Source organism: Chiloscyllium punctatum, chromosome 45 (assembly GCF_047496795.1).
Source record: "Chiloscyllium punctatum isolate Juve2018m chromosome 45, sChiPun1.3, whole genome shotgun sequence".
Lineage (NCBI taxonomy): Eukaryota > Metazoa > Chordata > Chondrichthyes > Orectolobiformes > Hemiscylliidae > Chiloscyllium > Chiloscyllium punctatum.
In genome coordinates this window covers 48,499,101-48,527,069 of record NC_092783.1, presented here as the reverse complement: position 1 = coordinate 48,527,069, position 27,969 = coordinate 48,499,101, and the positions used below count along the sequence as shown (strand labels likewise).

Below are 27,969 nucleotides of genomic sequence, written 5' to 3'. Positions count from 1 at the left end.
TATAACTGGGAGCAGTCCAGTAATCAAACTATTCACTGTCACTCGTATGAAGTCATTCATAAACTGCTAACATTTTAAACACCCCCAAGAAATGAGACACCTTAGTTGAACAGCCAAGGAGACAGGAGCTGAAACTGGGTATTCAGGTTAGTACCTGTATATAAGGACTTTTTAATACTTTGTTTTTTTCTTTATAGTTAGTCTATAATTCCTTATCCTGAATATTCAGGTAGCCTCGTGTTTGAGAGATTTAATTTGTATAATTTTGAGAAAATACCTTTTAAATCAGGTTGGTTGGAATGTGTCATCTTATATGACTTCAGTTTTGTAGTGTGGCAAGAGAATTGAGTATTTTACAGAATAAATTCAGGCAATTGACAAATGGTTAGTAGCAAGATACATTCATGCATATTGAATGGCGAATTCATCTGTTGTGCTCCATATGTGCAACTGTTAAGCTTCCTGTTAAATCACCTGGTTGCACAACTGGTTACAATGAGGAAAATCGTCATGGAGCACCACCACAACAGCCTCTGCCTGCCCAACGGTAATTACTGGATGCAGTGCTTTGATGAGGCATGTTTTAAGACAGGACAAAAGGTTACATCAATAGGCTGCAATGAGTTAGAACTAGAGGAGGCTCATGCAGAGCATAAACACTGTAATACAACGCTGGGGCTGAATGATCTGTGTCTGTAATTTACATTATGTGACATTCTAAATAAGTTGAATTATCCAGTTCTTAAGCACTTCCACTGGAATATTTAAACGGAATTTTTCTTAATCAATTATGTAAGAGCTTAAATTAAGCAACTTTGAATCAGTTTTAGATTTTACTGATTCCAATTTTTACTGAATAGTGTCATGGGCTGACATTCAAAATTCTGGCCACTATCAAAATATTAGTACAGTATAGCCTCAGAATGGATCTTTTCTGGGAATGTAGAGAAGCATAGATATTTAAGATTGTGAATATAAACTTAAATCGTAGGGAGGGGGTTGAAGTGAGATATTCATTTAAATATCGATAGTTACAATTTTATAAAGATCTGTCGACTTGGATCTGCAAAAGATGTTTGGACACTCAGCTTGAGTGTCTTCATAAGAATTAATAATTACAAAGCATGATTTATTTTATAAGAGAATTTTTTTTTGTCTGTAAAGTTAAAGTACCCATCCTTAGACAAGTCAGAATATCAAACTTACCTGAATTCCAACCAACTTTCCAGCTAATTATGGAAGGGCTCTCTTCACTATCTTCTAAGCTTTCATTTTTACAATAACAGAATCTAAGATTCATTCTGATGCAATTGCTCGCATTTAATATTAAATATTTGTTCAATTGCTTCACAGAGTTGAACAGACATATTTGCATTCTTTTAACATTCTAAATTTAATTTGAAATGAGTTTTTTCAATATTCCAGGACTGTCTCTAGATGGATTGAACTTTCAGGATAAAGGGTGACACTTTCAAACTGAATTCCCTGAGCTCCAAGTATCATGGCAAATTAGAAATTGGGAGCAGAACTATCAGACAGTGAATGGCATTGTAACATCAATATGCTGTATGGGTGGGAGATAAGGTGAGGCAGAGAACAGGAGCTGGAGTAAGCCATTCGGCTCTTTGAGTCTGCTCTGCTATTCATTATGATCATGAATAATTATCCAATTCAACGGCCTAATCCCACTTTCCTCTCATATACTTTGATCCCTTTAGTTGCTAACGCTCTAACCATCTGCTTGCTGGAATGATGCCATGCTTTAGCCTCAACTGTTTTTTGTGGTCGCAAATGCAACAGGTTCACCACTCTCTAGATGAAAAATTTCTCCTCTTCTCTGTGTTAAATGGTTTACTCTGTATCCTTAGTCCGTGACCCACTGTCTAGACTCCTTGCCAAATTCTGGGGCAGCAATTGGGAATAAGAGATATTTTCAACCTGGAAAGCAGGATCCTGAGCCCTTGCAAATACTCGGCATTCAAGAAAAATCCTGACACCACCGCTGCTCTGGTTTAAACCAATGTTTGCTGGGCCCTACTGCTGAGAGTTCTAAGCAGGGACCCAGTGGAGAGTCTTGGACTGAACTGGTCAGATTGAACTAGCATGTAACAAACAGCTGCCTAAACAACCAAAGAAAATCCCAAAGATTCTCTTTTCTCTTTGTGGGTGTTAGGAAGAGGAGGAGGTGCCACTTGAGATTCTACTAAACCAAGCAGAATTCATGTAGCTTAAGTTCCTCATCCACAAAACGTTCTCCTCAATTGACCTGCCTTTGACATTGAGAAGCCAGTGGGCTGTCCCAATGGCCACAACCTCAGCCCTCACACTACAAAATGGGATTCCTGCTGCAACTATTACTGGAACCACTGGAACCCTCTGGCATTGGGTTTATTCAAAGCTGTGCTTAAACATATACCTTTCTCATTTTACTTTTAATTGAGCATTGCTGGGAGAGACACATTGTGTTGAAGCTTTTGGTCTTGCACTCATCAGGATTATGTGCAAGAAATACCAAAGTAAAGGGAAAACAACTACTTTACTGTTTGAGTGGACAGTGCTGATGGGCTGGAAAGTGGGCCCTGATAGGTTTAGCTGTTGTTATAGAGAATGCATCAGTTCATGATGACTAACAGGTAACTGCCAGGGTTTGTTTAAATTTTAAACAAGGCAAGCTGACTCTGATTATTCGAGGTATTGTCCTGAGAAATAACTGTCACCTATTTCATTGAGTTGGAACACATGCAGTGCATGTTAATGTTTAAAATATCTCCACAGAGACCAGTATCCCATCACCAAGTCAACCTTTATTTACATGCGGCAAGACCCTGACACTGATCCTGCTTCCTCAGACACTCCAGTTTTTATCTGTCAGTCAGGGCTCCCTGATTAGAACAGATTTACAGCCCCAGTCAGGGATCTCATATTCTATGTGGCCCACCTGGCTTACCTCATTACAATCACTACAAAAATCAGGGCCTTGCATTTTAATACATGTAGCTTCACTTTACTATGCTCTAGTAGCCCATAGTGAGACCGAATGTACACACTATTACAATGTACATTGAAGCCAACTAACAATCCTAAATTGTATCAGCATAGTTCTTCAGACTCAACATTATGTAGCAAATGGCATCTGATTGCAGAGTCCCTTTGTTATTGGGCAATATATTGTGTGTTTTGCAGGTGCAGACTGGTCAGGTATGGTCAGTACCTTGTTTGTGTGAACAACTAAAGGGATATGCTGTTTGATATGTATCTGCCGGATTCATAGCAGAATTCATAGCTCTAACCTGCTCTCATTGCCATATATTTATATAGCTGATCCAGTTCAGTTTCTGGTCAATGGTAAACTCTTCAGGGTGTTGATAGTTAGAAACTAATGGATGGCAATGCTATTGAATGACGTGGAGGAATGGTTAGATTCTCTGTTATTGGAGATAACTGCTACCTGGCACTTATGAGGCTTACACATTTCTCACCACTTTTTACCCAAGCATAAATATAATCCAAGTCTTGCTTCACATGGACACAGTTGAGGAATTTTGTATGATGCCGAGCATTGCACATCTATCAATGAACATCGCCTCTTCTGACTTTGCAATGGAAAGAAGGTCATTGTTGAAGCAGCTGAAGATGGTTGAGCTAAAGACTGGACCCTGAGGAAATCAGCATTAATGTCCTGGACTGAGATGTTTGGCCTTCAACAACTACAATCATCTTTTTGCTGAGTATGACTCCAACCAATAGAGACTTTCCTCCCTGACTGCCCATGACTTCACTTTTGCTAGGGCTTCTTGATGCTACACTCTGTCAAATGTTGACTTAAAGGCTATAAGTCTCACTTCACCTCTGTAGCACAGCTTTCTGTCCATGTTTGAACCAAAGATATCATGAAGTCGGAATGGAAAAAGTGAGGACTGCAGATGCTGGAGATTGGAGCTGAAAATGTGTTGCTGGAAAAGCGCAGCAGGTCAGGCAGCATCCAAGGAGCAGGAGAATCGACGTGTTGAGCATGAGCCATTCCTGAAGAAGAGCTCATGCCCGAAGCGTCGATTCTCCTGCTCCTTGGATGCTGCCTGACATGCTGCGCTTTTCCAGCGACACATTTTCAGCTCTGAAGTCGGAAGGCCTTGGTAGAACCCTAATGGGACATCAGTGAACAGTTTATTGTTGAATGAATGCTGCTTGAAAGCGTTGCCAATGATCTTGTCATTACATCACTGATGATCGAATATAGACTGATGGGATGGTAATTGGCTGCACTAGTTTGGTTCCACATTTAGTTAACAGAACACTTCAAGACCATTTTTAACAAAATCGGGTAGATGCCAATGTTGTAGCTGCATTGGAAGAGTTTGGCTAGGTGTACAGTTAGTTCTGGAAAACAAGTCTTCAGTACTTTTGCAGGAATGTTGTCAGTACCCATAATCTTTACCATATCTCCCAGTGCCTCCAGCCATTTCTTGATTTCATTTGGAGTGAATTGAATTGACTGAAGACTGACACCTGTGGTTCTGAGGATCTCGAGCAGACCGAGATGTATTTCTAGCTGAAGCTGGTTGCAAATCTTCAGCTTTATATTTTGACTAACCTTAAAACAAACAAGTGAGCATTGAACCTTTAGGGGAGTAAGTCCTTCAGAACCTAACAATGGAGGCAGACATTGCAATACACAATTAGCCCATGTCCATTTATTATGTGCAAACTTTGTGTCCTTTGGTTATTTTGAGTTCATTTTGCTTTTATTCTATGCATGTTGTCCAGATATGTGTTGGGTTGCAGACTGTGGGCATCAACTGAGTATTCAGTGGATAGCCCTTGAGTAGCTACCCTTTCATTTGACGTGTTGGCTCCAATGCAGCTTATTTAGTGGACACCCACAGAACAAACAACTATGACATCTGCGACATTACTAAGGATTAACCTGAGATGTTTACTGGATATGATCTGACACATTCTTGAGCGATAAAGGGAGTGAAATCCCCTGCGCTTATAGTTCTGGGCAAAGTTGGCAAGAAATGTGTCTGCCAGTCAGTGCCTCCTTGTACTGTGAGAAATCTCAGCAAAGCTTTATTCTTGCTCCATCCACTTCTCTCCAGCAAGCAAGAATGAAGCATAGAATTATAGAAATCCCACAGTGCAGATAGAGGCCATTTGGCCCATTAAATCAGCACCAACTCTCCGAAGAGCACCCACCCTCCCAGTCTATCCCCATAACCCCGCATTAGTCATGGCTAATCCACCTAGCCTTCATGTTCCTGGACACTATGGATGATTTAGCATAGCCAATCCACCTAACTTGCACATTTTTGGATTGTGGGAGGAAACTGGAGCATCTGAAGGAAACCCACGCAGACAGGGGAAGAACATGCAAACTCCATACAGACAGTTACCAAAGGCTGGAATTGAACCCATTTCCCCAGCACCGTGAGGCAGCAGTGCTAACCATTGTGCCATTGTGCATAAATTTTGTAAACAGCCTCAGAGGGTGAATTTTTTGAAATGCTGTAATGGTTTCCAGCTCCAGAATGGAAGGAGCCACAAGCAAGAAGGTTAATTTCCACCTTTCCTTTTACAATCACTGGCAATGTGGTCATTGCCCATCTCTGAGCATGATCTGGTGAAAGATTTCAGTGAGGGCCACCCTTACTCAACCACATACCTCTCACACATTGTTCTTCACTGAGATTCAAAGAGCAGCATTGCTCCCTGAACCTTCTGGGTGGTCAGTACTGCCTGCTCAGACCCTCTCCTCACTCCCTCCTTCCACTTTCAGTGTTATGTTTGACCTCCATTCATTCTCCAAATTAAGCTATAATCTTGTGTAGCCTAAACAGTCACTGGTTTGAGCAAATTTGAAGTTCATCAACACTTGTAGACTTTTGCAAGTTGAAGAAACTGTGGAAAGCACCAAGCATCTGGAAAATCACAGCGGCATCCAGAAGAAAACAAAGAGCTATTAACCTAAAGTTGTAGACGATACCTTTAAATATCTCTGGTGAGATGGAGGAGGAGTGCAGTGCTTCATGATGCTAAATCTGGAAGCACATTTGAGAGGTTGTGTATGGGCAGTTACTAGAGGATTGAGCTCCAAACTGGCATCACTAGTGTCAAGTTCCATCTGTTAATGGCTGGGTACACACTAGCAGTCCAGCTCATCTGGTATCTGGTTCAATGCACAATAAAGACACTATTTTTGAGGTCTAAGAACATCTGATATGTCCAAAATATGTTTGCAAACAATCCCAATTTCTCATCTGACTCTGTTGTCAGAGTCCAAGGATCCATCACGGTGCTTTACAGTTGATTAATTATTGAAACGATGCTGTTATTTTCCATCACAGAGATGACCATTCAGCAAAAATGTTTCTGGAACAGTTCAAAGTCAGAATTCACATGACACCAGGTTATAGTCCAACAGGTTTATTTGTCACCTACGAAGGAGCAGCATTCCAAACGCTTGTGATTTCAAATAAACCGGCCACACTACAATCTGGTGTTGTGTGACTTCTGACTTTGTCCACCCCAGTCCAACACCGGCACATCTACATCTGGAACTGTTGGTTGAGGGCGTAACATTAGCCAAGATATTCACCGTATGCCCTGCCTGTCCCAAGCAAGACCATGAGGTCTTTCTGCACCCACCAGGAAAGGCAGAGGATGCTCCAGGTTAACACCTCAGCTGAATGAGCCTTTACTGCATTCCTTCAAAATCTATGCAATGAGAATCGACAGTTGTTCTTTAAGGGGAGCCCTGCATTGTATACAGAACATTTTTTATTATGTCAACTCAATCGGTATTTTCTCTATTTCTTGTTTTGAACATTGTCAGGATTCAGAAGTGGAATATGGAAACTTTTCTTCTGCCCTTCAAAGTATGGCATTCCCAAAGTAACATGAAACTTGCTTTAAGTAAATGTTTTGCTTTCATAACATTCAAAAGGGACATTATACCCAATTTTCTTTTCCTGTGGGTTTCCATCAATAAACCTAGAATGAATGAGCTAGTGTGTTTTCACATTTGTGGATTATTTTTAACCTCTCGTTAAATAAAAATATAGTTAAAATCCTCTTTAGTATAAGAGAACTACTAACATGTAAATATTAACTGTTCACCTACTGGGAATTTTGGGAATATATACTGTGTCACGTACAAAACAAGCAAAACATTTTTACAGTGGATTTATTGTGAAACTATGTTGTGTGCAAAAGCTCACAGACAAGAAAGGAAATAGCAAAGGAACCCAGATTGGAATTTTTACAGATTCTCTTTTTGTTCAGCTCATAAAGACTATTCCTGAAATAAGGTGTACCTGGTTAACTGGCTCATGTGATGCATGTCAAATTATCCCCACAGTGACAGAGCAAGCAAAAAGTTTCAAAGTAGATTGGCTGCATAAATCAATGATGGTCTAATTAGCATCAGGTTCAATAATTGTGGCAGTCTGTTTTAATAACTGTGGCAGTTGTTCACGTTTTCGTTTCAAAGTACCAGCAGAACAAGGTTTGCCCAATTCTTTTTAGTAACAATCCAGCTCAAATTTAACATGAAACCAAATGAGTAATGTATTGTGCGCACTTATATAAAGACATTTTAAAATTAATAATACTTTTTTAAAAGTTTCTTTCCCTAATATTTCATCACTGTTCTCTTTACAATAGTATTAAGGATAATCATTGCTTTTCACTAACTTTCTAATTTGCTACCTGTGAGATGACAGTCATATGATTGGCTGTTTATTGTGATTGTTGATAATACTGTTGCTAGATTCTTGGACATATTTCAGACTTTGGAAAGAGGAAATCCATGTCCTCGATATCACCATATTTCTGCAGTCGGTAGTGAATATTTAACTAATAATTGTGAAACCTGGGCCTTTTGCTTTGAATAAACTTGATTGAGTGCTAAGTTGAGTTTACCAGAATCAGTTCAGTAGTCAGATATCTGGTCAAACAATAGGCCACCTATGTTTATTTAATGCACAGTGGATTCAGCTCAAGTGAATGCATTGTGGAGAGGGCACAGAAGAGGTCTATCAGGCAGATAAGAATGTGAGAGACTAACTAAGAGGCAAGTTTAGAGAAGCTCAAACTCTATTTATCAGAACAGGGTAAGAAGCCAAATGTCCAATATATTCACAAATCAGAAGTTTTCATAAAATAAATAAACCACCAAAAACTGTTTTCACTGATCAGTAGAGATTTTAAAGAATACATGCAAATAAGACAGAAAGAGATTGGTAATTATTGTAACGCAGTGTTATATATGACAATAACATGTTGACAAGGAAGAAAAAGAGAATAAAAAAAATAAAATGAGAGTAGATCATTTATTGTAAAAGAAACATGTTGCAAAGATCTTGGGAAAGGGCAGGGGAAATGATATTCAGTGAACAGTGAATGTCAGAGAAGCAGGACAGGCAATGGGTAGGTAGTGCCATTGTGGTAACGCCACTAGATTGATAATCCAACAGCCCAGGTTAATGTTCTGGGGACAAATGCCACAATGGCAAATGGTGCAATTAGAATTCTTAAAAACAGAACCTTGAATAAAAGGTTAGCCTAATGTTTCCCATGTAATTACGGTTGATGGACTGAATACTGCATCTGATTCATGAATGCCCTTCAGGGCAGGAAATCTGCCATCCTTATCTGGTCTGGCCTATATATGATTCCAGAACCCATAGCAATGTGGTTGTCTCTTAATTGTCTTCTGGTCAGTTAGGAACAGGCAATAGATGCTGGCCAAGCCAGTGATATTCATGTGAGCATATAAGAACTAGGAGCAGACAGAAACAATTCAGCCCCTCGATCCTGCTCTGCCATTTGATATGATCATGGCTGATCTCATCTTAGCCTCAACTCCACTTCTCTGCACGTACTCCATAACCCTTCAACTCATTAATAATTCACAATTTGTCTATTTCCTCCTTAAATTCACTCAATGTCCCAGCAGACACCTCATTCAGGGGAAATTGAATTGCACAGATTCACAATCCTTTGAGATACTTAATTCTCCTCACCTCTGTTTTAAATCTGCCACCCTTTATCCTAAAACTATAACCTCTTGTCCTGGATGTCCCACTTGAGGAAACATCCTTTTGACATCAGCATTTCCAATTCCCTTTAATATCTTAAATACTTCAATTACTGCTTCTCTCATTCTTCGAAACACCAGTGAGTATCGGCCTAAACTGCTCAATCTTTCTTCATAAGAACAAAGCCTTATCTCTGGAATCAATCTAGTAAACCTCCTTAGAACTTCCTTCAACACAATTCCATCCAACCTCCAGAAATGGTCACAAATTTGTATCCAATACTCTAAGTGCAGTCTCTCTAATACTTTGTACAGTTGCAGTATCACTTCCATACTTTTATACTGTCTTCCTTTAGCAATAAGTGACAAAATTCCATTTTCTTGCATTATTACCTGCTGTACTAACATACTCATTTTCTGCGATTAATGCATGAGCAGACTCAAGAGCCCTCTATACTGAAACACTCTGAAGTTTAGCTCCCTTTAGACAATAAAGAAGGGTCACTGGACTCAAAACATTAACTCTGATTTCTCTCCACAAATGTTGCCAGACCCACTGAGTTTCTCTAGTGATGAGTTTTTTTTGTTTTGTCTTTGTTTGTCCTGACAAAAAATGTCTGTTTTTCAGCAAATAATATATCTATAATATTAAGCTTAATTTTATATATGTTAAATTCCCAGGATGAGGCTGACTCACCTGCTGGTCCTTACAGCCCTTTTTGTTGGATGTTCCTGCCAGTACACCCATGGATACTTCAATTGGCTTGCACGAATTATGGGATATTCTCGGTATTACAGTAATCGATATTATGGGACTGAGCCTGAGCCTCCATTGGCAACCAACTGCCCTGCTGAATGCACCTGTCCATCTATCTTTCCCAGAGCTATGTACTGTGATACCCGTAGGTTAAAATATATTCCCGAGGTGCCAGCCCGGATGAAATATGTTTACCTGCAGAGCAACCAGATCGACGCTGTACCAGATGGAGTCTTTGACAATGCTACACATCTTGTCTGGGTTGTCCTCCATTGGAACAAAATCTCCAGTGACAAGATAGGTGCAAATGTATTCTCCAAGCTGACAAGCCTGGAGAGAATGTACTTGGGACATAACAATCTGACCAAGATTCCCTTTCCTTTGCCAAAGTCACTGAGGGAACTGAGAGTTGCGGGAAACAAGATTTCAACTGTTCAACCCAATGTACTAGAAGGTCTCGACAACTTGACTAAGCTACTGCTGAACGACAATGAGCTGGAAGATATCGGAGGCTCTCTCAGAGTTTTAAAGTCTTTGTCTTACTTGGACCTCAGCAACAACCACTTAAAAAAACTCCCTGAAGTACTTCCAGATTCACTGCACCAGCTCTACTTGGACTTCAATCACATCAACTCAATTCCTAATGAGTACTTCCAACAGTTCCCTAAACTTCAATATGCACGGATCTCAAACAATGAGCTAACAGATAATGGGATACCTTTAAACACATTTAACGTGTCCAATTTAATTGAGTTAGATCTCTCCCATAATAAACTGCAGAAGATTCCTCCTGTCAATGAGAACTTAGAACACCTGTATCTACATGCCAACAAAATCAAAGGTGAGTGGGATATGATTCTACTTTGAAAGGTCTATGGTGTCACCTTATAGAAGTTCCCAATGAAGCTGAATCTGTCTCCCCAGTTGTCCCCATTCACGCCTAATTTTTACTAATGAAGGAGCTGGGAGATCAGTTTGAATCCTCATTCAATATTGTCATTTGAATGCACTAGCGAGGGATTGTCAGAGGAAAAGTTAAACTGAGAGCTTACATTTCCAACATTTTGAAACCAATGACAATACACAGATATATAACGGGCTGTAAGGCTCATTGGAGATCCTATGGTCATGAAAGCAGCACAATAGGGTGGTATGGTGGTTCAGTGGTGAGCAGTGATGTCTCACAGCACTGAGAACATAGGTTTGAATCCAGCCTTGGGTGACTGTGTGGAGTTTGCATGTCTTCCCCGTCTGTGCGTGGGTCTCCTCCCACAGTCCAAAGATGTACAGTTTAGTGGATTGGCCATGCAGGTATAAGGTGGGATGCTCTTGAGAGGGTTGATGCAGACGTAATAGACTGAATTGCCTCTTTTTGCATTATAGTAATTCTGTGAAAGGGATTATGTACATGCAATGTCTTTTCTCTTGAAGTAAATTTTCTTTTCTCAAAGTAACATTGAAGCAAATCCAATGCAATGTTAAATTATGACAGAGCTTCACCACATTGTATACAAGCATTCGATCCAATACTGTGAATTAGCTTGAACAGTATATAATAAAAAAATTAAGATAAACCTCAATTAATTGATAACAGTAACAGTCGGTGCACTAAAATTGGACACAATGTCCCTTTATCCAGGAGAGAAAAGAAAAATTAACTGCATAATATTATTCTGTGATTCCCTGCGTGCAATTCACAGGAAATAAGGGTGATTAGGTCAGAGGCTAGGAATACTGCAGCTAGTAACTCATCTCCTTACTTCCCAAAGCCCATCCCCCATCTACAAGGCACAAGTCAGGAGTGTGATGGAATACTCCCCACTTGCCTGGTTGAGTGCAGTCAACAACACTCAAGAAGTTTGACACCATCAGGAGCCCACAAGAGAGCAGGCTATTCTGGACCTAGTGCTTTGCAATGAACCAGACTCTATAAAAGATCTTAAAGTAAGGGAACCCTTAGGAAGTAGCAACCATAATATGGTAGAGTTCAGTCTGGAGTTTGAAAGGGAGAAGGCAAAATCTGATGTAATGGTGTTACAGTTGAATAAAGGTAATTATGAGGGCATGAGAGAGGAACTGGCTAAAATAGACTGGAAGCAGAGGCTAACCGGGAAGACACTAGAGCAAAAATGGCAGGAGTTTGTAGGTATAATTGAGGACACTGTACAGAGGTTCATTCCCAAGAAAAGAAAGATTAACCGGGGAGGGATTAGACAACCTTGGCTGACAAAGGAAGTCAGGAAATGTATTAAAGAAAAAGAGAGATCCTATAAAGTGGCTAAGAACAGTGGGAAATCAGAAGATTGGGAAGGATACAAAAGTCAACAGAGGATAACAAAGAGTGTAATAAGAAATGAGAGGATCAAATATGAAGGTAGGCTAGCCAGTAATATTAGAAATAATAGTAAAAGTTTCTTTCAGTACATAAGAAACAAACGACAGGCAAAAGTAGACATTGGGCCACTTCAAACTGATGCAGGGAGCCTAGTGATAGGAGATAAGGAAATAGCAGGAGAACTTAACAAGTACTTTGCGTCAGTTTTCACAGTGGAAGACATGAGTAATATCCCAAAAATTAAAGGGTGTCACGGGGCTGAGTTGAGTATGGTTGCCATTACGAATGAGATAGTGCTAGAAAAGTTAAAAAGTCTTAAAATTGATAAATCTCCTGGCCCCGATGGGATACACCCTAGAGTTCTGAGAGAGGTTGCTGAGGAAATAGCAGAGGCATTGGTTGAGATCTTTCAAGAGTCACTGGAGTCAGGAAAGGTCCCGGATGATTGGAAGATGGCTGTAGTAACCCCCTTGTTCAAGAAAGGATCAAGGCAAAAGATGGAAAATTATAGGCCAATCAGCTTAACCTCGGTTGTTGGTAAAATTCTAGAATCCATCATTAAGGATAAGGTTTCTAAATTCTTGGAAGAGCAGAGTCTGATTAGAACAAGTCAACATGGATTTAGTAAAGGGAGGTCATGCCTGACAAACCTGTTGGAATTTTTTGAAGAGGTAACAAGTAGGTTAGACCAGGGGAACCCAGTGGATGTGGTCTATCTGGACTTTCAAAAGGCCTTTGATAAGGTGCCACACGGGAGGCTGCTGAGCAAGGTGAGGGCCCATGGTGTTCGAGGTGAGCTGCTGGGATGGATTGAGGATTGGCTATCTAACAGAAGGCAGAGAGTTGGGATAAAAGGTTCTTTTTCAGAATGGCAGCCGGTGACGAGCGGTGTCCCGCAGGGTTCGGTGCTGGGGCCACAGCTGTTCGCATTATATATTAATGATTTGGATGAGGGAACCGGGGGCATTCTAGCGAAGTTTGCCGATGATACGAAGTTAGGTGGACAGGCAGGTAGTACTGAGGAAGTGGGGAGGCTACAGAAGGATCTAGACAGGTTGGGAGAGTGGTCCAGGAAATGGCTGATGGAATTTAACGTGAGCAAGTGCGAGGTCTTGCACTTTGGCAAAAAGAATAAAAGCATAGACTACTTTCTAAATGGTGAGAAACTTAATAAAGCCAAAGCACAAAGGGATCTGGGAGTGCTAGTCGAGGATTCTCTAAAGGTAAACATGCAGGTTGAGTCTGTGATTAAGAAAGCGAATGCAATGTTGTCTCTTATCTCAAGAGGGTTGGAATATAAAAGCAGAGATGTACTACTAAGACTTTATAAAGCTCTGGTTAGGCCCCATTTGGAGTACTGTGTCCAGTTTTGGTCCCCACACCTCAGGAAGGACATACTGGCACTGGAACGTGTCCAGCGCAGATTCACACGGATGATCCCTGGAATGACAGGTCTAGCATATGAGGAACGGCTGAGGATACTGGGATTGTATTCGTTGGAGTTTAGAAGATTAAGGGGAGATCTAATAGAGACGTACAAAATAATACATGGCTTTGAAAAGGTGGATGCTAGAAAATTGTTTCTGTTAGGCGAGGACACAGCCTTAGAATTAGAGGGGGTCATTTCAGAACGGAAATGCGGAGACATTTCTTCAGCCAGAGAGTGGTGGGCCTGTGGAATTCATTGCCACGGAGTGCAGTGGAAGCCGGGACGCTAAATGTCTTCAAGGCCGAGATTGATAGGTTCTTGTTGTCTAGAGGAATTAAGGGCTACGGGGAGAGTGCTGGCAAGTGGAGCTGAAATGCGCATCAGCCATGATTGAATGGCGGAGTGGACTCGATGGGCCGAATGGCCTTACTTCCACTCCTATGTCTTATGGTCTTATGGTCTTATCCAGGGCAAAGAAGTTGCTTGATTGGCACTGCATCCACAAGCATCCACTCCCTCCAACACCAATGCTCAGTTGCAGCAGTGTGTACTATCTACAAGATGCACTGCAGAAATTCACCAAAGATGCTGACAGACCCTACCAAACACACAAAGAGGACAAGAGCAGCAGATATATGGGAATGCTACCACCTTCAAATTCCCCTCCAAGCCACTCACCATCCTGAATTGGAAACATATCATCGTTCCTTCACTGTCTTTGGGTCAAACTCCTGGAATTCCCTCCCTAACAGCATCATGGGTCAACCCACAGCAGGTGAATTGTCACAGTTCAAGAAAGCAGCTCACCACCACCTTCTCAAGGGCAGCTAGGGATGGCAATAAATGCTGGGCTGGCCAGAGAAGCCTCTATCCCACAAATGTGTAAAACAAAGGAAAACCTTTTGGTGTGATGCCCTGCACTTCAGTTAGGCTGCCACACTCTGTACCTCGTGTCATTCGTAAAGAGGGAACACTTACACAAAGTGTCAGATTCTGCTGTGTGTAAAATTCATTACATAATTATAACCCTTGAAGTACCTTTAGACAAAGCTGCATCCCTAAAAAGATGAATGCAACAAAGTCCCTCAGCATTCACTCCATTTGTTGAAAATTGTGGCTTTGTTGTCATAAACATGCTGCCAGGGATTCTTCAGATGTTTTAATAAGTGCTGGTCTAGTTTAGCTGTAATTTACTTATTGACACTGTGACTGAGAATCATTACTTATTTTGTAGTCTGATATCTCCTAATATCTGTGTGGCATTTACTTCGCTCTTTAATTCACATTATAACCAAAACTTGAGGAAAAGGAAGGTTTTAAGGTCAGCTGGATGATACACCAGAATCGGGGATTAACCATGAAAATAACAGTGTTAATAAAAGGTATTTGGCTCAAAACATTAGTTTTCTTATCCTACATAAAAACCATGTTTCCAACTGACGTACACAGAGTTATCAGTTGATAGTAGAGAAGAACTTCAAATCTTCAAAAATCTGAAGTGAGCACACTTACATTGAAATGTCTTGCTGGGAAAATAGAACAGGATTTTATCCTTATTCAGGTATCCCTTAATCCTAGCTTTACAAAGAGGTTACACTTGGGTGAGGAAGTATCAGCAGATCATCTTCCTTCTGTTCTTGTAAAACCATCTTTGATACTTTTGCTTTTCTAGAAAGGACTGGTTGGTTCTATAAACGATACTATTGCTTAGTCCTCCTTTTTATCAATGTTCATCTCAGCTTCTCGCAGTGTTCAGTTTCTCTCATTCAGGGAGTTGCTGTTTCAGGTTCCCTGGATGTGAAATGAGAGGGATGGACTAGTTTGAGTTTCCAAACAGTGAGAAAGTGAAGACTGCAGGTGCTGAAGGTCAGAGTCAAGAGTGTGGTGCTGGAAAAGCACAGCAGGTCAGGCAGCATCCGAGGAGCAGGAGAATCGATGTTTCAGGCATAAGCCCTTCATCAGGAATGAGGCTGTGAGCCAAGGGAGGAGAGAGATAAATGGGAGGGGGTTGGGGCTGGGGGAATGGTAGCTGAGATACTGTCCTAACCACCCTGGTCCAGGAACTCCCCACCTACATTCAGGACACCACCCATGCCCTCCACCTCCTCCATGACTTTTGTTTCCCTGGCCCCCAACACCTCATCTTCACCATGGACTCCCAGTTCCTATGCACCTCTATCAGCCATGACCAGGACCTCCTTGCTCTCTGTTTCTTCCTCTTCCATTGTCCTCCAACAGTACCCTTCCACTGACACTCTCATTCATTTCGCTGAACTGGTCCTCACCCTCAATAATTTTTCCTTTGAATCCTCCCACTTCCTCCAGATCAAAGGGATAACCATGGGCACCCGCATGGGCCCCAGCTATGCCTGTCTCTTCGTCGGGTACGTGGAACTGTCCATCTTCTGCAGCTACTCCAACACCATTCCCCACCTCTTCCTCCACTACATTGATGACTGTATCAGCGCCACCTTGTGCTCCCACAAGGAGGTTGAACAGTTCATCAACTTCACCATCACGTTCCACTGCGACCTTAAGTTCACCTGGACCATCTCAGACACCTTCCACCCCTTCTTGGACCTCTCCATCTCCATCAAAAGTGACCAACTCAACATAGACATCTTCTACAAACCCATCAACTCCCACAGCTACCTGGACTACACCTCCTCCCACCCTACCTCCTGTAAAAATGCTATCACTTATTCCCAATTCCTCCACCTCCATCACATCTGCTCCCAGGAGGACCAATTCTACTCCAGAACACACCAGATGGCCTTCTTCTTCAAAGACTGCAACATGGTTGATGACACCCTCCATTGCATCTCATCCACTTCCCGCATGTCCGCCCTTGAACCCCACCCCTCCAACTGCAACAAGGATAGAACCTCCCTGGTCCTCACCTTCTACCCCACCAACCTCTGTATACATCACATCATCCTCCACCACTTCTGCCACCTACAAATGGACCCCACCCCTAACCGCTTTCCGTAAAGACCATTTCCTCCACGACTCTCTTGTCAGGTCCACTTCCCCTCCCAGCATCTTCCCGTGCCATTGCAAGAATTGCAAAACCTGCACCCACATTTCCCACCTCACCTCCATCCAAGGCCCCAAAGGAGCCTTCCACATCCGTCAGAGATTTACATGCATTCCACACATATCTTTTACTGTATCCATTGCTCCCGATGCAGTCTCCTCTATACTGGGGAGACAGGACGCCTACTTGCAGAGTGCTTCAGTGAGTATCTCCAGGATACCCGCATCAACCAACCACTCCATCCCATGGCCGAACACTTTAACTCCCCGTCTCTCTCCGCCAAGGACATGCAGGTCCTGGGCCTCCTCCATCGCTACTCCCTCAACAACTGCGCCTGGAGAAATAACGCTTCATCTTCCGCCTTGGAACCCTCCAACCACATGGGATCAATGTGGATTTCACCAGTTTCCTCATCTCCCCTGCCCCCATCTTATCCCAGATCCAACCTTCTACCCCAGCACCGCCCTCGTGACCTGTCCATCTTCCTTTCCACTTGTCCGCTCCACCCTCCTCTCCAACCTACCACCTTCACCCACTTCTTGCGTTCTCAGCTACCTTCCCCACAGCCCCACACCCCCTCCAATTTATTTCTCTACCATCTTGGCTCACAAGCCTCACTCCTGATGAAGGGCTTATGCCCGAAATGTTGATTCTCCTGTTCCTCAAATGCTGCCTGACCTGCTGAGTTTCCAAATGGCCTAATGGAAAACTTTCATCCTGCATATGAAGGAGTGCATGTGTCTGCACGTGTTTATGTCTGTATATGCAGATGCATGTGTGTGTGCATGTGTGTGTATGCTCACGCACGTGTGTGTGTGTGTGTGTGTGTGTGTGCGCATGCATGAGTCTGTATGTAAGTGTAAATGTGAGTGTGTGCATGTGTGAAAGACTGTGTGTGTGTGTGTGTGTGTGTGTGTGTGTGTAAGAGAGAGTGTTTTGTGTGTGTGTGTGTGTGCTTGAGTCTGTGTGTCACTGTTAAAACCATTGGAAGAGTGGATTAATTTTGTTGAAAGTCTCAACAGTGTGAACTGGTCACATCCATCATGATTGATGGCATAAAAGCTCAATTAAGGCTGGATCACAGGAACAGGAAGTGACCAATCAACCCTCAAACCTGTACCACCACTCAATGACACCAAGGCTGCACCATATCTTAACTCCATGATCAAACTTAAGCTCTTGTTCCTAATTATAAAGAACAGAATTGTCATTTGCATGCGAGTTTGCTGTATGCCAACAAAATTCCCATACATAACCCGACTCTGTGCCAATAAAAACTCTATTCAATTTTCTGCTAATGAATTCGCCAGCTGGGAACTCTTTTCCTCCAATTGCTGCAAAATGGAAGAAATTTGAGGCTGCTGTAAAACTCCAGCTGGTCCTTACCCAGTCTGGTATGAGCTGTGCAAACATGACGAGTCCAAATTAATTTTCCAGCAGTATGGAGCTAGATTACCACAGCTGATGCCACAGTATACTCCATCCTCTGTCCTCTGTCAGGCAGGAGAATGGAGAGTTTTTGTGATGCAGTGGCAATATTCTTGCCTTTGGACCAGAGCCCTGAGTTAAAGTCCCACCTTCTCCAGATCTGCGTCGTAACACTTCTGAAGAGGTTGATTAAAAATATCTATCAGGTAAGGGAGAGATCATAATCAGAAACGTGTCAGCTCGAGTTAATGTTGATTTTGATGTCTGAATGCAGCTGGGTGGTATCTGTCCATCTTTACAACCCACACATTCCTGTTGTGGATGTGCCTACCTTCCTAACCAGGCATTCGATAACTGTAATAAGGTTAAGGATATGTTTGGGATTTGGACCACAAACAGGTCAAGATGACATTAATGGTGGATGGTAACTGAGCAACCCCACAATCTCCCTCATGTTGTTACCTGGAAGAGGCTGGCACTGCCTGGTACATGCTGGGCAGCCCAACGTTTGTTATCCTTGGGGCAAATCTGGCTCAAGTGAAGGCCAACCACAGCACTGTAAGATCTTTAAACAAGAAGGTCACCAGGCAAAAGACTGCAAGCAGATGAAGTGCTGCAGTGAGGAAGATTTGACAAAGAAGGACACAAGGAGCGAGCAGAGGAAAGAACAGAAAGAGACAGCGGACCACCAAACAGCAGCACTCTGCCACCAGCAGCCTCCCTCTCCTCTCCAAGCTGTGCCAACAGAGGAGGAAGCCACAGGGAAACAGCTGGAGGAGTAGCAGCTGGTGAAGCAGAGCAGAGAGAAGAAGAGCCCCAGAAGAGAGTAAGTCATGTCCCAAGCCAATAATCCTTTCCAGCATGGATGAAAAAGAATGTTGCTATTCGGATGAGGAAGGATAGGAGTGACACCTACAAGTACTACACCTTAGCACTTACAGGCAGTGGGCTCAATGATGGTCAATGGGCCAATGATATGATATAATTTACTAAAATGTTCTGTTCTGGTTAACTAACGTGTAAGTTCAGCTCAAAACTCCCACCAGCAATATCCAGTCTGGTCTTTCTGAGTGTGCCATAAATGAGGTTAGATAATCAGGCAAGGCTGACAGCAAGCTAAATGCCTTCTTCAGACTCCTGATGGACACTGTGGAAGATGTTAGACTGTATAGTACCTTTGGGAAAGTGAGGCAGCATCCAAGGAGCAGGAGAGTCGACTTTTGAATATAAGCTCTTCATCAGGAATGTGGGGTCTGCATGGAGAGGCCCAAGAGGGCTGAGAGATAAATAGGTGGCTGGTGGGGCTGGGGGGAAGGTAACTTGGAAGGAGATAGGTAGATGAAGGTGGGGGTGATGGTGATAGATCTGGGAGGAGGTTGGAGCAGATAGGTGGGAATGAAGATGGACAGATAGGACAGTTCAAGAGGGCAGTGCCAAGTTGGAGGGTTGGATCTGGGATAAGGTGAGGGGGGGGGGGGCGGGGGGAGGGGAGTTGAGGAAATTGGCAAAACCGAATTGATGCAAAAGCCCTTCAACAGGTAATCAGAAAACTAACACTAGGCAGGTGCAAGTGAGATAGCCTATCCATCACAGTTAAGAACCTAGTCATCAGATCCAAGGCAGTCTTAGTGTTGTTGTACATGGTACAGGTTTGACCCATTCCTCACGCCTGCCTCATGGCAAGCACTCAAGTGACCATCTGGAATGAGAAAAAGAATTGTGCTCACAGCGACATGATGAATAAATTTATAGCTAAGGAGGAGAAATACATGCCCAAGATCATCCTCATTCTGTCAGCCACCTTTGTGTATGGCTGCTTCTAGCTGTGCACAGACCCTCAATTTATCTTCTGTAGGATCTCCTGAGCTGTGCCTTATGAAGAATGTATATTGTCAAATTCCTTAGAGTGGAACTTATTCTATTGGGGGAAGTGTATTTTTATTCTCAATTTGAAATGGCTTGCCTAAGTCCGTATACTTGATATAGAATATATATTGTAAATAGTAAGACAATTATAATCATAATAATGCATCTAAGAGTGAAGTATGGTGCATGAAGGCAAGCAGCGATTAGCAATGTTGTATCACAGTGCCAAGGATCTGGGTTCGATTCTAGCCTTGAATTACTGTGTGAGAGTTTGCACATTCTCCCCATGACTGCATGGGTTTCCTCTGGGTGTTCTGGTTTCCTTCCACAATACAAATCTGTGCAGGCTAGGTGGATTAGTCATGGAAATTAAGGTCACAGGGATAGGGTGGGACACTCTTTGGAGAGTCAATGTGGACTTAATGGGCTAAATGTCCTGCATCAACACTGAATTTGATGCATCTTATTGCATATTTTATAATATTCAAGTTAAAATGTTTTGTAATGTATTTTATGCAAATTTTATGAATAATGTATGTATTTGGAGGAAAAGCGTTAATGGTTTTTAATACCCTTGGGTTCTGCCTGGTTGTCCTTTCTCATGCTTCCATATCCATGCATTGGACCATAGGCTTGGAATCAATCCTTTTGGCGAACTCCTGCAATTATATTGTCTTCTCTGGGAGAGCTGACCAGAAAACTCTCCCACTCATCATCCAGTTTACATTACAGGCTGACAATTGACTGTTTGGCCATGTTACAGACAGCCACACCCACCATGCCCAACAACACTTGGTGAGAAACTCAAACCTGGAGCATTTAGCCCAGAAATTGAGACATTACCGGTACAGCACGAGACCTATGCTAGGAGAGGCCAAAACAAAAACAAAACAGCTTACGTCTGGTTGCCAGTTAGTGAGTCACCTGGGAATTTTCTGTGTCTAATCCATCTAAGCTCAGCTTCAATATAGAATTCAAGAGTCTGTTAGCTTTCAATTATTAAGTTTACATATAAGAGAAGGTACCTTCAAAGGACAAAATTGGCAGGAAGGGAATCTAATGAATAGATTGAATATAACAGACTAGGAGGGCACCCATTAAAATGTGAGTCTGATGCTGAACAATGTCAATCAGAAAGATTCCAAATTCAATCTTGTGTTCATGCTGAATGATTTCATTTCAGCTAAGGATACACCTAACCTAGGAATGTGACTGGAGCATCAATCAGAATCCTCATTTCTGAACTTCAGGTTCCTATTCATAAACTGTTTACTTATGTTGGAGTGACATTACATGGAAACAGAACCAGGTTTAGCTATGATACCATTCACAGTTGAATAGCTCGTGAATACCTGAGTCCTTACTTTCCACAAGTCCAGCATTCCACTCCCAGGGAAGTGAGCCAGTAGTTACATGGCTGCTGTATAAATTTCCATCAGAATCTGTTTGCGACAATACTTCTGTCCAGTTGAAATGTGACCCATGAAAATGGGGTGGATGGAGTTGGGAGAAAGGAATTCCCAGTCTGGAAAATTTGCCAGGAAACCCTAACCTTGAAATGTTCTGGATGCTGTGACGTCCCCAGTACATAAGCCTGCACAGTTATGTCTGTAAGGTCTCGCTTGGGAGTCTAGGATGAGGTCTTGCCCTGGTCGCTCAATCACAATCCCATTATAAAGGATCTAATGGGTAAACTAACAAGCAACTTACTGTGTAGTTGCACTGGTTGCTGCATTGGCAACGAACAGCTGCTAACCTTCCCTGCTTCACTGGCAAAAATTTAAGATAATTATTTTTGTGAGGTGAATGTTGCCTGCGAAACTGGTATTTATTGTTCATTTTTAATTGGAAGGGACTGCCAGGAATCTGATGCTAAAACAGTGAAGGAATGGCAATATAGTTTCAACTCAAACGTGACTTGGAAGGGAACTTGCAGATGATGGTGTTCCCATGTATCTTCTGCCTTTGCCCTTCAAGGTAGGAGAGGTTGACAGTTGAGAAGGTGCTGTCAAATATATAGCTAGGCTGTAATATTTATTATTTCGATCACCTGATGCCTCATTCTATTCTTGGTACTATTCACAGAATAAATATAACACTGGTGTGAGCAAATTTCCACATGAATTCTGCAACAAAATGACTTAAGCTGAGAGCAGACAAAAGATAGAGACCACCTCAAGAAGTTCATCTTGTATGAACAATGAAGGACAGGGATAGGACTTTTGACTCTTCACCCAAGTAACTGCGATGATTTGAGTCTCACAATGCATGCATTCAACTCACCATTCAAAATACATTATCCTCTAAATGCAAAACTACCCAGTCCAAATCCAGGCCACTTCAGTAAGGCGTTCAACAAGGTTCCCCATGGGAGACTGATTAGCAAGGTTAGATCTCACGGAATACAAGGAGAACTAGCCATTTGGATACAGAACTGACTCAAAGGTAGAAGACAGAGGGTGGTGGTGGAGGGCTGTTTTTCAAACTGGAGGCCTGTGACGAGTGGAGTACCACAAGGATCGGTGCTGGGTCCTCTACTTTTTGTTATTTACATAAATGATTTGGATGCGGTACACTTAGCAAGTTTGCAGATGACACCAAAATTGGAGGTGTAGTGGACAGAGAAGAGGGTTACCTCAGATTACAACAGGATCTTGACCAGATGGGCCAATGGGCTGAGAAGTGGCAGATGGAGTTTAATTCAGGTAAATGCAAGGTGCTGCATTTTGGGAAAGCAAATCTTAGCAGGACTTATACACTTAATGGTAAGGTTCTAGGGAGTGTTGCTGAACAAAGAGACCTTGGAGTGCAGGTTCATAGCTCCTTGAAAGTAGAGTCACAGGTAGATAGGGTCGTGAAGAAGGCATTTGGTATGCTTTCCTTTATTGGTCAGAGTATTGAGTACAGGAGTTGGGAGGTCATGTTGCGGCTGTCCAGGACATTGGTTAGGCCACTGTTGGAATATTGCATGCAATTCTGGTCTCCTTCCTATCGGAAAGATGTTGTGAAACTTGAAAGGGTTCAGAAAAGATTTACAAGGATGTTGCCAGGGTTGGAGGATTTGAGCTACAGGGAGAGGCTGAACAGGCCGGGGCTGTTTTCCCTGGAGTGTCGGAGGCTGAGGGGTGACCTTATAGAGGTTTACAAAATTATGAGGGGCATGGATAGGATAAATAGACAAAGTATTTTCCCTGAGGTCAGGGAGTCCAGAACTAGACGGCATAGGTATAGGGTGAGGGGGAAAGATGTAAAAGAGACCTAAGGGGCAACTTTTTCAAGCAGATGGTGGTATGTGTATGGAATGGGCTGCCAGAGGAAGTGGTGGAGGCTGGTACAATTGCAACACTTAAGAGACATTTGGATGGGTATATGAATAGGAAGGGTTTGGAGGGATACGGGCCGGGTGCTGGCAGGTGGGACTAGATTGGGTTGGGATATCTGGTCGGCATGGATGGGTTGGGCTGAAGGGTCTGTTTCCATGCTGCACATCTCTATGACTCTAATTTTGGGAAATCACATCTGTGAAATTGCCACCTAACTCTTGCCAAATGTCATCTGACCACTGCCTTCAACCCCCAATAATCGCATCCAGTCTCAGAGTCATAGAGATGTACAGCATGGAAACAGGACCCTACAGTTCAAATTGTCCATGCTGGCCAGATATCTTAGATAAATCTCATCCCATTTGCCAGCATTTGGCCCATATTCTTCTAAACCATGAATATTCTTCATATTCATATACCCTTCCAAATACGTCTTAAATGTTGTAATTGCACCAGCCTCCAATTACTCCTCTGGCAGCTCATTCCATACACGCAACATCCTCTGTATGAAAAAGTTACCCATTAAGTCCCTTTTAAGTCTTTCCCCTTTCATCTTAAACCTTTGCTCTCTCGTTTTGGACTCACTGGGGAAAAGACCTTGTCTATTTACCCCATCCATGCCCCTCACAATTTTATAAACTTCTATAAGGTCACGCCTCAGCCTCTGATACTCTATGGAAAATACTCCAGTCTATTCAGCCTCTGCTCTTAGCTCAAACCCTCCAACTCTGTCAACATCTTTGTAAATCTTTTCTGAAACCTTTCAAGTTTCACAACATCCTTCCGATAGCAGGGAGACCAGGATAACACACAATGTTCGAAAAATGGCCTAACCAATGATCTGTACAGCTGCTATATGACCTCCCAACAGCTAACCCAATGCACTGACCAATAAAGGCAAGCATTCCAAACACCTGATTCACTATCCTATCTACCATTTTCAAGGAACTATGAACTTGCACTCCAAGGTCTCTTTGTTCAGCAACACTTTTCAGGACCTTACTATTAATTGTATAAGTCCAGAGTATGTTGATAGTGCAAGGCAATTCCTAAGTTTGACTCATCTGATCTCCACCCATTTGCGCAAATCCAGCTCTCACATAATAGATAGAATAATACTAAACACCAACAATAAGTGAGTTTGAGTTGGGTAGGAAGTAACATCTTTTTATAGTCCAAAAGCAACATCAACATGTCCACTTCTCTTTTAGACCATAAGACTACAGAATATAGGTGCAGACTTAAGCCATTCAGCCCATTGAGTCTGCTCTGCCATTCAGTCATGGCTGATTTGTCTCTCAACCCCATTCTCCTACTTTCACCCCCTAACTCTTGATCTCTTTACTCATCAAAAACCTATGCTGCATGATTGCACATGTGGTGCAACATTCTGTTGTGATAGACTATTTTGTGAAATAATCTCAGGAGCCTTGGTGTCCAGGTTAATGATCTTCTATTGTTCCAATGTTGGGAGAATCCACCCCAGAAAAGATTCCAAAAATAGCACTCAAACTCAATGAGGATTCATCTGCTATTTGTATATCATAAGTGACATCGATAGTACACTACTCCAATTTAGAAATGATCTGTTTTTCACATTTTCCAAAAGTAGCAGGGTGGCTGTTTCCCCTGTTCCCTTCAAATTGAGGGCTGATAGATATAGGACAGATGTTAGAGGTGGTTTCTTTACTCAGAGATTCATAGGGTCATGGAATGTCCTGCCTGCAACAGTAGTAAACTTGCAAACTTTAAGGGCATTTAAATGGTCATTGGATAAATATATGGCTGAAAATGGAATAGTGTAGGATAAATAGGGGGCACAGATGTGGGTGGCATGGTGGCACAGTGGTTAGCACTGCTGCCTCACAGCGCCAGAGACCTGGGTTCAATTCCCGACTCAGGTGACTGACTGTGTGGAGTTTGCACATTCTCCCCGTGTCTGCGTGGGTTTCCTCCGGGTGCTCCGGTTTCCTCCCACAGTCCATAGATGTGCAGGTCAGGTGAATTGGCCATGCTAAATTGCCCGTAGTGTTAGGTAAAGGGGTAAATGTAGGGGAATGGGTGGGTTGCGCTTCGGCGGGTTGGTGTGGACTTGTTGGGCCGAAGGGCCTGTTTCCACACTGTAAGTAATCTAATCTAGATAGGTTTCAGATTGGTTCCACAGGTCAGCACAACGTTGAAGGTGGAAGGACCTTAACTGCGCTGTAATGTTCTATGTAATGCATTCTGTGTTCCCACCACCCCCCCTGTCCTCCAAGGTACCAGGCTATCTCCTCTCCTAAGCCTGTATTTCAATCCCATTCTTGGCATAACTCCATTTTTTTTTATCTCTTAGCCTGGTGCAGGGTTATCCTCACTGTCCATTTGTAAATTGGACTCAATGCTGTTTCAACCATCTTGCAGTTTGCACAGAAACTCGGTCTGCTTGATCAGCATCTGAGCATGTTTGCAAGATTTAATTATTTTTTCTTTTAACCTGACTATTTTCTTGACCAAGAGTAAATAAAACCTAAATCTTAAATGATAAATGACATTAACTAATTCTAAATCCAACTAGAAAATCATATGAATTTACAGGTTATCTCAAGTCATAGCTAAATTGTCCCCAAATAGCTCCAAGGTTCGGCACATGGGTATTGGTTGTTAGTATGCCAATAATGGGTTTAACTCCCAGCTCCAGACATCACTGCCACACATCCACCTCAGAGACTCACATAACTGGAAAGAAACCATAAGGGAACATTGGTCCCTTCCATGGATTACTGTCAGTGTATTGACACCCAAGGACCACAGTGAGTTAAAAAGGAAGCAGAGCATTATCCTCTCATGGGTAATTTGGCTGAGACAATTAGGTAGACAGTTTTAGTTAATGTCATTCATCATTTAAGATTCAGGTTTTATTTACTTTTGATCAAGAAAATATTCAGATTAAAAGAGAAAAATATTAAATTTTATAAACATGCTCAGATGCTGATCGAGCAGACAGAGTTTCTGTGCAAACTGCAAGATGGTTGAACCAGAATTGAATCCTATTTACAAATGGACTGTGCAGATAACCCTGCACCAGACGAAGAGATGAAAAAAAAAGGGGTTTTGTCAAGAATGGGAATGAATCACAGGTTTCAGACAGGAGATAACATGGCACCTTGGAGGACAGGGGGTGAGGGGAACACAGAACATATTACATAGACAAGAAATACTGGTCTGCCAGCAATGCTCACATCCTGCGAACAAATTTTTTTAAATTCTGAAAACCACATATTATTGGCACTTTAAAGGGATAATGCAATATCGGATGTGCTGCACTTTAAGTACCAGGTATATGTTCACTTGTACATTCTCCAGCATGTCTCTAACATTTCAGTCTGTGGTGTTTGCAGAGTTTACTGTGGACAGCTTCTGTAGAACCAGGGGATTAATCAGCTTCTCCAAGATTCAAGTGCTTCGACTGGATGGCAATAGCATCAAGCAAGATAATATTCCACAAGAAGTAAACAGCTGTCTTCGCCAAGCAAGAATAATAAACATTTAATGTGTATTCATATATCTTATTACAATGCCCATTTACACATGTAAACTTCCTTCTACAGCTGGAGTATATAATGACGAGGCATCCAGCTTTTTCAGAGGCTTCACTTGTATCTTATTTCTCTCGTGATTTAGTTAGTGATTTGTTGTAGCAAGATAGAGAGCTATTCCTCCATGGATCAACTGAACAAATTATTCCCATTGCATCTGAAACTTTTTCTTCAGCATTACAGTGCTTTGGCAGAAAATCAAACCAAGCGTACTTCATGATCTGTTACAGAACATGCCACCACGCCAAGTCACTCATTACATTGCTCCCTCTGCTGTTTATTGGGCTGAAAAGGATGAGCTTCCACTCAGCTGCAGGCAGCTATTAAGCCAACTTTATTTACACCTCCCAAACAGCGAAGGCAACACTAAAAGGGCAGTATAATAATACGCTCAAGCTCTTGCAATATCTACGCCCTGATCTCAGGAATTTTCATCGAAACATTTATTAACTTAATGCTTTGAATTGCCATCCACTAAATTATAAAAGACACAAAAACTTTACCTCTGGTTTAGATACAATCTAATAAAGCATGATACCAATTGGTTGATTTCTGGAGGCCATCATGTGTCATAGTTTTGGAATTATGTGGAGGTGCCGGTGTTGGACTGGGGTGGACAAGGTCAGAAGTCACACGACATCAGGTTATAGTCCAAAATGTGAAATCTCTCTTTCGGAGCATTGCTCCTTCATCAGGTGATATTTTTGGAAGGCTTGACTTAATTCTTATTTCAATGCATATGGGGTTAATGCAGCACAGTCCTCTGGTTTATTGACTTAGTGCAGAATTCTGAAAGCATACATGTTACCTGCAACATGTAGTGCTTGCATTCATTTTTCAAAGATAACTTATAAAAGAATAGTTATATTCAAGGAAACGATCAGTAACTTTCTTGATATCGAAGCTATTAAGGCAATATGAGGATACTGAATGAAAATGTCATTGAAGTAGAAGATCAGACATGACTTAGCCGAATGATGGTGCAGGCTCAATGGACTGACTCTTGTTCCTATTTCCCATGTTCCTATGTAAGTTTATCCTCAAAAAGTACTTTTCAGTACTGATGCCCAGCTGGCAAAGTGCAAAACTGAAACCTGATTTGCACACAATTCAGAAACTTTTATTTGCGGAGATATCTATTGTACACATGCACCATTGAAGCCAACAGCCCTCATTTCA

The 27,969-nt window shown here is 42.2% G+C and overlaps 1 protein-coding gene across 1 annotated transcript; it reads left to right on the top strand.

The window, feature by feature from the left end:
* Positions 1–58: 58 nt before the first annotated feature.
* On the top strand, positions 59–27,352 carry LOC140467386 (fibromodulin-like). Its single transcript, XM_072563705.1, has 3 exons — positions 59–146; positions 9,719–10,635; positions 26,593–27,352. Exons 2-3 carry the CDS (start codon positions 9,720–9,722, stop codon positions 26,742–26,744), a joined length of 1,068 nt encoding a protein of 355 aa, XP_072419806.1. The 5' UTR covers positions 59–146; position 9,719; the 3' UTR covers positions 26,745–27,352.
* Positions 27,353–27,969: the final 617 nt, after the last annotated feature.

Bases quoted from the DNA above. Each gene is read 5' to 3' on its own strand.
- LOC140467386 (XM_072563705.1), top strand. From the start codon at position 9,720: ATGAGGCTGACTCACCTGCTGGTCCTTACAGCCCTTTTTGTTGGATGT. The intron at 10,636-26,592 runs GTGAGTGGGATA...TGGTGTTTGCAG, and splicing joins ACATGCCAACAAAATCAAAG to AGTTTACTGTGGACAGCTTC.